Source organism: Populus trichocarpa, chromosome 4 (assembly GCF_000002775.5).
Source record: "Populus trichocarpa isolate Nisqually-1 chromosome 4, P.trichocarpa_v4.1, whole genome shotgun sequence".
Classification (NCBI taxonomy): Eukaryota; Viridiplantae; Streptophyta; class Magnoliopsida; order Malpighiales; family Salicaceae; genus Populus; species Populus trichocarpa.
In genome coordinates, this window is record NC_037288.2 from 17,105,032 (window position 1) to 17,116,757 (window position 11,726).

The 11,726-nt window shown below is 32.6% G+C and overlaps 2 protein-coding genes across 2 annotated transcripts in view; both read left to right on the forward strand.

Annotated features, from left to right (window-relative positions):
• The window catches only part of LOC7480604 (allene oxide synthase 3), a 31,978-nt gene extending 29,310 nt beyond the window's left edge, over window positions 1–2,668 (forward strand). Inside the window, exon 2 of the mRNA XM_002305368.4 lies at window positions 1,852–2,668. Coding sequence (XP_002305404.4) covers window positions 1,852–2,466 — 615 coding nt within the window. The 3' untranslated portion in view covers window positions 2,467–2,668. The remainder of the gene's footprint in view (window positions 1–1,851) is intronic.
• A 3,349-nt stretch (window positions 2,669–6,017) lies between these two features.
• On the forward strand, window positions 6,018–7,867 carry LOC7480605 (allene oxide synthase 3). The gene has a single exon (XM_002305369.4). The coding sequence runs from the start codon at window positions 6,087–6,089 to the stop codon at window positions 7,530–7,532; it is 1,446 nt and encodes a 481-aa protein (XP_002305405.1). The 5' UTR covers window positions 6,018–6,086; the 3' UTR covers window positions 7,533–7,867.
• The last annotated feature ends 3,859 nt before the right edge of the window (window positions 7,868–11,726 follow it).

An 11,726-nucleotide genomic window follows, 5' to 3' on the forward strand; every position in this document is an offset into this window, starting at 1 on the left:
TTATAAAAAAACTATAAAATAAGTAAACATGCAAACAAACTACATATACTGTAAAAACAAATACCAAAAAAATAACATAAGAAAAATGAGTTACAAAAAAGAATGTAGGTTTGCGTACTTGATGTGGCAAATCTTAAAAAAAAAATGAACCAAGACAGGGATACTGACAGACTGAGTGTTGGAGTGGCTGAATTTGTGATAATAGGAGCTAGATTTCTAGCAAAATAAGAGATGAGGGGTGTTGTTTTCTACAAAAAGAAAGAAGAAGAAGAAGAATAAATAGGGAAAATGGAGAGTAGGGGTCGTGCTACTAGTTATAACTTTAATATTACTGACGGATTCACCAACGAGAATTAACTACGGTAAATTATCATATGTAAGTCTGTCGGTAATATTGATACGTCAGATTTGCTGATGGGATTAACAAGGGAATATCTGTCTAATTATTTTTATTCTTTGAATTCCATCGGTTATTTCCTTAGCATTCACCGATGAAAACAGTAACGTGATTTTTTATTGATAAATATCACTATAATTTACCAATAATATTTTTTTTATTGGTATTTTCATTTATATTTAATAATTTTATGAAGATAAATGATTCGTAACCCTTGATCAAGTCAGCCTAGGAGAGGCAAAATCTAACTTCACTTTTTTTAAAGCTTGATCAAGTCAGCCTACGTACGAGAGGCAAAATTTTACTTCACTTGTAATTTAACTTCACTACGTAAAAGTCTCGCATTTGAACTCGAAATCTCATGTTTCTATCATGAAAAACTGGTCATTATATTGGGACTACAAATGATAAATAATCACGTGAATTTTAGATAAGGTAGAAATTTATATAGGCCTGAAGAAATCATGTCTCAATTACTAGTCAAGAACTGTGCACATAACGAGTATCGAACGTAAACTCAAGCTGACAAGTAAACATTGTAGATAGTATAAATAGACATGCATGGATCAATGGTGAAATCAACTAATATTCCTCACTAAACTGCCACACAAATTAAGAGCAACAAACTCAAGCTGAAAATGTTTCCTCCTCAATCAGCAGTCCCATTGAAACCTATACCTGGTAGCTATGGCCTCCCTTTCTTTGGTGCCATCAAAGATCGTCTAGACTATTTCTATAACCAAGGGAAAGATGAGTTCTTCAGCTCCCGTGTTGAAAAATACCAATCCACAGTTTTCAAAACCAATATGCCTCCTGGCCCTTTTATTGCTCAAAATCCGAAAGTCATTGCTGTACTTGATGCAATATCATTCCCAATCCTCTTTGACACTTCCAAAATTGAAAAATTTAACGTTCTTGATGGCACTTACTTACCCTCCTTGTCTTTCACTGGAGGATACCGAGTTTGTGCGTATCTTGATCCTTCTGAGCCTAATCACACCTCTCTCAAATCCTTTTTCATGTCTGTCCTCGCATCCAAGCACAAGGACTTCGTCCCCCTTTTTAGGACTTGCTTGTCTCAAATGTTCATCGACATTGAAGATGAAATGGGTTCTAAAAGGACAGCAAATTTCAATGACTCCAGTGATGCAATGTCTTTCAACTTTGTTTTTCGTCTATTTTGCGAAAAAGATCCCTCTGAAACAAAGCTTGGATCGGAAGGACCTGCCATTGTAGATAAATGGGTCGGCTTACAACTTGCTCCACTTGCAACCATAGGATTTCCAAAGTTTTTGAAACATTTTGAAGATCTTTTGATGCACACATTTCCAATACCATTTTTCTTAGTAAAGTCTGATTATAAGAAGCTTTATGATGCATTTTATGCGTCTTCGAGTTCGTTTCTAGACAAAGCTGAGAGTTTTGGAATTGACAGAGATGAAGCTTGCCATAACCTAGTGTTTGTTGCTGGTTTTAACGCTTATGGTGGCATGAAAGCTTGGTTTCCTACTTTGATCAAGTGGGTTGGCAAAGCAGGAGAGAAGTTACACAGGCAACTTGCTAATGAAATCAGGACCGTTGTTAAAGAGGAAGGTGGGGTCACTTTCCAAGCCCTGGAAAAGATGACTTTGACCAAATCAGTAGTTTTTGAAGCCTTGAGGATTGAACCCGGGGTCCCATTCCAATACGGGAAGGCTAAGGAGGATATTGTGATCAACAGTCATGATGCTGCTTATGAGATCAAGAAAGGTGAGATGATCTTTGGATACCAGCCGTTCGCTACAAAGGATCCTAAGATTTTTTATCATCCTGAGGAGTTTGTGGGGCATAGGTTTGTGGGAGAAGGAGAGAATCTATTGAAGTATGTTTATTGGTCAAACGGGCGGGAGACGGAGGATCCAACTGTGGGGAATAAGCAATGTCCTGGGAAAGATCTAGTGGTGCTCTTGTCTAGGCTATTGGTGGTGGAGCTTTTCCTCCGATATGACACGTTTACTGTGGAGACGGCTGTGTTACCGTTTGGATCATCAGTGACATTAACTTCATTGATCAAGGCCACAAGCACTTGAACTTGGTGAAGCTAAGTATTGAAATATTTGCCTCTTCTCACAGTATCCTAAATAGTAAAAAAATAGTTTTTTTTTTTTTTATAAACCCAGTGCTTGTCCTGCACGATTGCTTTCGAGGAAATCTAATTTGTTGGTTTGTTAATTTATTTTAATTTTAGTTTCAGTTTCTTAAAATAAAAAAGAGAAGGCATGAATCCACCAATTAAGTTCCAGTTCCATTTCTGAATCTTAATCTCTTGTGCGTAGTGAGGTGTTCGTGATGTAGCCTCCGTTTCTTTGCATGCAGACTAATTGTTGCCTCTTTTTTTTTCTTTTTTTTTTGTAGAGCCTGTTTGTTTTGTGATGTGATTCCATGCCTGTTGAAATTATATTTCATAATTTTAAAATAAATTTTTAAAAAATATATTATTTTTATAAAAACAAAAAAACCTTCAAAAATCATGTTTTTAAAAGCCTATCTGCTAGTAGAGTGGTTGCGGTAGTATTTTAAAGTGTTTTTCACTCAAAAATATATCAAAATAATATTTTTTTTTATTTTTTAAAAATTATTTTTGATATCAACGTATTAAAATAATTTAAAAAATCAAAAAAATATTAATTTAAAGTAAAAATAATAAAAAATTTTAATTTTTTTAAAATATTTTTAAAACAAACAACATGGAAATTCTAAAATAAAAAGTTGTAGCTATAGGCAAGCTAGTCTAAAAGTTTGGCTTCCATTCAAACTTCACGATTTATCATGCAACTTCTAGAAGGTATGCTTTGGATTTAGCCTTTCTATTAACAACGCTGAGAGACACAACGTATCATAGACTAGGGGTGGGCTCCACAGTCTCATAATTTAGCAGTGCACGGGTCGGGTTGGACTGAAAAATATATCCGACCCGAAAACATGAAAAACCGACCCGACCTGCAAATGTCAAATATCTGCGTGGGTTGGACATAGCGGGTCAATGCTAATCCTAGTTTTTTCTTCCTTTTTTTTCAGTTTTAATAAATCCTCTTGTTCTGTGCCAAAGAAAAATAAAACCAACATGAGAAATCATATTTGCATTAATCTATTAAGTGTTGGGCGGCTGGTGAAGAAGGAGGAAGGAGAAGAACTTCTTGGGCGGCTGCCGACATGGAGGAACGCAGAAACCAGGTCTTGGTGGGAAGCCTATATTTTATATTGGAGTTGGATAGGACAAGATTTGGATTTAAAAAAAAATATTATAATAAATTAAAAGATTTGATAAAATAATAACACTTTAAAAAGAATTTAATCACGTTTCTAACACATTAATTATTTTACTAAATATTTTTATTTTAAAACACGAATAGTTTAGTGCTTCAATAGAATCATGAACTCTCGAAAGCAGCCTCCGATCACCCTTGCAAGCGAGGTTGGTTCTCTAATTACTCTCTACGATCTCGAAATAACCAAGAATCTGGTTGGAATTACCTACAACTTAATTTTTTTTTGTTTTAGTTTAATATGGGTGTCCGGACTAGCTTGCGCGCACCTCGACTAATTCCACGGGCCCTGAAGTTAACGACAATGTAAGTCTCTAATGGCCATCATATAAGCAACTACAGGGCTCGAACCTGAGATCACAGATAGAGCAAATCTCTGATTAATTATAACTTAATTTTGATTATATTAGTTTTGTGGGTTTGGATGAAATACAGGATCGATGAAGATGATGATCATTGCTTTAACTTATTTGCTAAAAAAAACAGAACTTAATTAATTTTCAATTTATCCAAAGATTTTTAAGCTCATCTAATTAATTATAAGAAATTAAATACCAGGAATAAGACATGTTAACGATTTGGGTATTTGGATAAAGATATCTAATTAATTCTGATTAATCAGTGACTTGGATGGCTAAATAAACAAACAAAATTAATAAAATATAAAAGATCTAGTAACCACACCCATAAAACAGTACTTGTTTTGAGTTTTTTTCTTTTCTTTTTTGTTTTTGCTTTTTACGTTAATTTTTTTTTATCTCATCATTCTATATTAATTAAATTATTTTAAAAATTATATTTCATAATATGCTAGTTTTAAAGATTTCTTCTTGATATTAAATTAGTTAGAAGTGAGGCCAAGTAAATTTTTTTTTTTTTTAACTTATCTTGATCTCTTGATCTAAACCACAAGTCATGTCAACCCAGGTTGCCTTAGATTATTTTTTTCGCTATCTTTTCTAATTAATTTTTTTAATTTCATTCTTGAATATTGAATTGGTTGGAAATTAGATTTTGTAATTTTTTTTATATTCCATGGGGTTATTCTAAACCCAAGACTTGAATCGCGAGTTTAGCAAGTTTACCTTATTCATTTTTTATCCTTTTCTAATTGGCTTTTATTTTTTTTCTAAGGGGTTATCATAATTTCATAACCCGGATTGCAAGTTTGACGGATTGACTTAGTTCATTATTTTAATTTTTTTTTACTGATTTTTTTTTCAATTTCACCCTCAAATTAGTCAATCTTTTTTATTTTTTTTCAATTTTATCCTTCAATATTAGGTTGTTTGGGAATCGGGCTTTGCAATTTTTTTAATTTTTTTTTATGGAATTATCTCGGTCTCATAAATTTAGTTTTTTTTTTCTTGATTTCAACTTTTAACATTGGGTCTATTGAAAATTGATATTCATAACTTTTTTTATTTTCCTTTTATGAAGTTATTATGGTTTTATGACTTAGGTCAAGAATTTAACAGGTTTGTGTGGCCTGACTAGGGTTATTTTCGTTTGATCCTTTTTTTAATTGGTATTTTTTTATTCTACCCGTTAATATTTGGTTAATTGAAAATCAAGCTTCATAATTGTTTTTAATTTTTTTTATGGGGTTATCTCGATCTCATGACCCGGGTTGCAGATTTGACAGATTAACTCCGGTTGATTCGGATAGTTTTTTCTTTCTTTTTTATTTTTTTCAATTTTGTCTTTCAACATTCGGTTGATTAGAAATTGAGTTTCAATTTTTTTTATTTGCTTTCTATGAAGTTATTACGGTCTTATTACACAAATCGCAGATTTGATTGGTGAGCCCAGGTCGATTCAATACATCATTTGAAATCTATAACATTCAATATATTATCGTATCAATATTTAAAAAAAAATATTATCAAATATATATTAATTATATTTTTTTATTGTAAACATATAACAATATTTGAATATTTTTTATATTATAGAAATAAATAAATAATCCAGCCCACCTTACCCAAGCTAATTTATCTAGTCTTCTGTTCCTTCAATTCGTTCTAAAGGCCACACGCAACTGTACAGGATTGAATTTGTTTTATTATTTTTCCTCATGTAAATCCGTTACTACCTTGCGTGACATGTTCTGTGCCCCACAACCATCATCGCCCCCATGATGTAGTTGAATAATGAGTGTGTGCTTTAAATTTTTAAGCATTTAATAAGCAGATGAATCAAATCGCGTTGAAAAGCAAGTGCATTTTTAATTCAACAAATATGCAACTAGCATTAATTAATGAATTTTCTTGATAACAATAATTAATCACAAGAATGTTTTAAGCTAATATATATTGATACATGGCAATCCCTTGATTCACCACGAACCAGAAGAAAATCCAAACGCAAATAGTAATCGAAAGATGTCTCCTTCTTCTTCTTCCTCTTCTGAATCAAAACTCCCGATGAAGCCAATCCCTGGTGATTATGGCACCCCTTTCTTCGGTGCAATTAGAGATCGTCTAGACTATTTCTATAACCAAGGTAAAGATGAGTTCTTTAAAACACGCATCCAAAAGCACAACTCCACGGTCATCAAAACCAACATGCCTCCCGGCCCTTTCATTGCCAAGAACCCCAAAGTTATTGCTGTCCTTGACGCAATTTCATTTCCGATCCTCTTTGACACTTCTAAAGTTGAAAAGTACAACGTTCTTGATGGCACTTTCTTGCCTTCCTTGTCCTACTCTGGAGGATACCGTGTTTGTGCCTATCTTGACCCTTCTGAGACCAAACATACCGCTCTCAAATCCTACTTTATGTCTGTGCTTGCGTCCAAGCACAGTGAGTTTATTCCTCTCTTTAGAACCTGCTTGTCACAACTGTTCATCAGCATTGAGGATGGCATAGCGTCTCAAAAGAAAGCAAATTTCAACAACGTTTGTCAGGTCATGTCTTTCAACTACATTTTTCGTCTCTTTTGCGGTAAAGACCCGTCTGAGACCGCGATTGGGTCGAAGGGACCAGCCATTGCTGATAAATGGCTGGCTCTACAACTCGGACCACTTTTTACCCTAGGGTTACCTAAGTTCTTGAAATATGTTGATGATCTATTGCTGCATACATTTAAATTACCATTTTTCTTAGTAAAATCTGATTACTATAAGCTTTACGATGTGTTTTATGCGTCTTCGGGTCCCATTTTGGACAAAGCTGAGAGTTTCGGGGTTACAAGAGAGGAAGCTTGCCATAATCTTGTGTTTCTCGCTTGCTTTAGTACTTATGGAGGCTTAAAAGTCTGGTTTCCTGCTTTGATCAAATGGGTTGGCCTGTCGGGAGAAAAGCTGCACCGTCAGCTCGCAGATGAAATCAGGACCGTTGTTAAAGAAGAAGGTGGGGTCACTATCCAAGCGATGGATAAGATGGTTTTGACAAAATCTGTTGTTTATGAAGCTTTCAGGATTGAACCTCCGGTTCCATTCCAGTACGCTAAGGCCAAGGAAGATATTGTGGTCGAAAGTCATCACGCGGCCTATAAGATCAAGAAAGGTGAAATGATCTTTGGATATCAGCCGTTCGCCACGAAGGATCCTGAGGTTTTTGATGATGCTGAGGAGTTTGTGGGGCATAGGTTTGTGGGGGAGGGAGAGAAGTTATTGAAGTATGTTTATTGGTCAAATGGGCGTGAGACTGTGGATCCAACGGTGGAGGATAAGCAATGTCCAGGGAAGGATATGGTAGTGCTTCTGTCTAGGCTACTGTTGGTGGAGTTCTTCCTACGTTACGACACGTTTACCGTGGAGACGGCAGTTTTGCCGATTGGATCATCCGTGACTTTAACCTCGCTGGGTAAAGCCACCAGCATTTGACGATGGTCACCCAGCTGCCTCTTGTCAAGTTCTATTTTGCGGGCTGCTTCGATAGCTGCCCTTCCTTTTTGGTGGCTAATACCCACTACATTGGCTTTGGGCGAATCATCAAAGTATTTCAAATAAACTATTCCTCCACTCGCTTGAAAGCCTCATCGTTATATATAATAATCATTTTTATATATGTCACAGTTTCATACAAGTCGGAGTGTATCATTTTCTAATAGCTCTTCCTTTTGTGCACAAATCTGACGTTGGTTTGTAGTGTATTGTCGTCGTTCAAAGTTTGTATACCCTTTCTTCATGCTATTTGAATTTCCATTTTCTCGTGTGCATTCTTGAATCTTTTAGCTGTTCTTGCGTGGCAGTGGCATATCTCTTAATAGGCAAATAAGTATTGGCTTTCCATACAGATTCTGCACCAGGAAACCTCTGGATTGCATGTTCGAATAAATCCTTCATGAAGTCTGAAAGAATTCTGCGACTAATGGAAGTCTGGCTTTCGCCACCATTAATATGTAAAAAACCTTATCAAAATGATGAACCAATCATTTCTTCTTTATGAAGGAGAAGAACGTGGCTAGCTGGCAGTCTGATACCTAACAAAGCTGTGGGTTTACCTAGTTTTTTCCAACAAAAGAAATTAATTAGCGGAACTCATAGGCCAAAGCGCAAACCATGGAAGAATTATCGCCCATCAAACAGTTATCTTGGTGATTTGAAAAGGCATTTTTTTAAAATCAACAATGGAATCTGAGGCGGCTTTGACTTCAAATGCGGATGCTCGTGTTTATAAAGCTACAGTATATTTCTTCCAGAGATTTGCACACCAAAAACAGTAGCAAGTGACATTATTAAAATGGAACTATAGCTAGGATTAACTACCAGAAAATCGATAAATACAAATAGAAATATCGAGAGAATATTTTCATTGATAAATTACCGATGGATTTTACAAACATAAATATTCCCTCAGTATTTACAGGGAATTACAATGAGAAAAAAATAATTAAAACTTTTTTTAATTTAATTTTATGCTTTCACGTCTCATGCATTCAAATGGAACCATTTATTTTAATTTTATGTGCTAATTTTTTAATTTATCATGAGAAATCAAGCTTTTTTTTTTCTCTTATGCACTATCATAGGCTAAACACACAGGGACGACAATAATTAATAAAAGAATAGATTTTTGACTTGTGCTTTTTATATAAAAAATTCAAAGTGTAAATCGAAAAGTTTATCCAAGCATTTAATCAAACCAATCGATAATTATCAATATAAATAAACAAAAAAAATCATTAACAATAACTAAAATAAAAACTAGACAAATTAAGATGTAGATGTAAATCAAGATATTTAATCTCGTAAAATGAGATATTTACCCGTTTATATCTACCAAATTTATTTATTCAAACCAATAAAATATAACAGAAATAGAAATATATATGAAACTAAGTGAATAAAATAAAAGGAAAAAAATATTATGCAAGGCCGGACATATCAGAAATATTTTTTCAAAAGAAATATTTTTTTATAAAATAAAGCTTATCTGTATAAAAAAATTCTTCAAAAATTAAACACGAAACGAATAAAAAAAACCCCTATATAAAAAAGCTCTAGAAAACATGTGACCTAGGTCATGAGACCGGGATAAACCGATAGATAAGAAATTGAAGATAACAATAAAACCAATCTTTTTTTAAATAATATAGAATGATAAAACCATAAAAAAAAACAGAAAAAAAAAACAATCTCTATTTGTATCAATTCTTAAAACTTGTGACTCGTGCTATTAGATCGGTGGCACGAGAAATGAAAAAATCATGAAACTCAATTCTCAATAAACCAAACGCCAAATGATGAAACCAAGAAAACATTTATATCAGAAAAAACTACAATTAAAAGAATGAGTGTAAAAATAAAAATAAAAAATAAATTAGAGCGCACAAAAAACTTAACATTTAAGGGTTAAATTGAAAAGAAAAAATCTTTAACAAAAGAAAAAAATATATATCAAAAGAATGAGGGTTAAGTTGAAAAAAATAAAATAACATAAACTTTGATTAAAGGATGAAATTGAAAACAATAAAGCTTTAATAAAAAAAACCAAAAAAAATCAGAAATCAAAAGAATAAGGACCGACTTGAAAACAATAATATATGACAAATTGTAATTTAAGGACTAAGATGAAAACATCAAAAACTTTTCCAAAAAAATCAAGAACTAAAATAAGCAATAAAAAACATAAAAACTAAAATTAAAAAAGAAGAAAAGAAAACAAACATGCATTTTTGCTGGAAGAGTGAAAGGAAGAAAGAAAGAAAAAAATGTCTAACAGCTACAAACCACCGGAAACCTCTGAATTGCATGTTCGAGTAAATCCTTCATGAAGTCTGATAGAATTCTGCGACTAATGGAAGTCTCGCTTTCGCCACCATTAATATCTAAAAAATCTGATTTCTTCTTTATGAAGTAGAAGAACGTGGCTGGCAGTCTGATACCTAACAAAGCTTTGGGTTGGTCTAGTTTTTTTCAACAGAAGAAGTTAATTAGCGGAGCTCATAGGCCAAAGCGCAGACCATGGAAGAATTATCTCCCATCAAACGTTATCTTGTTGATTTAAAAGGCATTTTTTAAAATCAACAAGGGAAGACTCTGAGGCGGCTTTGACTTCAAATGCTGAGCTAGCTCGTGTTGATAAAGCTACAGAATATTTCTTCCAGAGATTTCAGATTTGCACACCACAGACAGTAGCCACTGACATTATTAAAATGGAACTGTAGCTGGGATTGTAGGGTGTAGGAACATTGCTTTCACGTCTTCTGCATCCAAAAAGTTATATAAAAAAAAAAAAGGGTTAAAATATTTCATGTAAAGTCGCAAAGATCAATTAGAGCCGGGAAATCCGATAAAATGGGAAATTATCACGTAAAATTAAAATACATAGTGAACTGATACAAGAGAAAAAAAAAAACATACATCTTGCAAAGTTAATTATTTATACTCAACTTTAATCATGGGAGAAATGGCTTCAAAAGAAAATAAAGTCTCCCATGCAAAATTAATAAATATCGTGGATTCAAAAGTATATTATTTTATTAAAAAAATTTGCTTTCATGTCATTTCACTATTTATTTTATTTTTATGTGTTAATCCCAATTTATCCTCATAAATAAAGTGTTTCTTATGTCATACACACAATCGCAGGCCAAACACACAGTGACAATAAAATGAAAAATTAGCACATAAAATAAATATAAATGGTAAAATGATTAAAAAACAAACAAATTTTGGCTAAATAGTGCACTTTTGGATATCATAGTTCCGAATTGTGACATTTATTAATTATCTATGAGAAACATAGAATTATATCATGAGATGATGGATAATTACTTAATTTTTAGCCCCATTTATTCCAAGATTCTAGCTTTCCAACAAAAGTTTTTTTTTTCTATGTGCTATCAAGGTATAAAGAGAAGCACATAATATGAAATGAAAACATACATTGTGCAAAGTCAATTATTTATACTCCTCTTTAATCATTAGAGAAATGACATCAGAAAAAAATAAAATCTCTCATAGAAAGTTAATAAATATCACGGTTTCAATCACGATATCCAAAAGCATGCTATTTCGCTAAAACTTTTTATTTCCATGTTATTTCGCAATGTATTTTAATTTTATGTGCTTATTTCCCAATTTATCTTGGGAAATAAAGTCTTTTTTCTCTTGTACACCATCACAGGCTAAACAAACAGTGACGATGACAATTGAAAAAACAATATATATTTGACTCGTGCTTTATTGTGAGTTGTAATTTTTTTTTTAAAAAAATAGATAAATAGACTATTTTGATATTTTTTTTTACATAAAAAATTTAAAGTGTAAATCAAAAAATTTATCCAAGCATCTAATCAAACCAATAGATAATTATCAATGTAAATAAACAAAAACTTATTGTTAACAATAACTAAAAGAGAAACTAGACAAATTAAGAGGTACATGTAGTTCAAAATATTTAATCTCGTAAAATGAGATATTTACTTGTTTGTATCTACCAAATTTATTTCTTACAACCAATAAAAGATAACAGAAATAGAAATATATATGAAACTGAGTGAATAAAATAAAATAAAATAAAATATTATGCAAGGCCAGACATATCAGAAATATTATCTCAAAAGAAATATT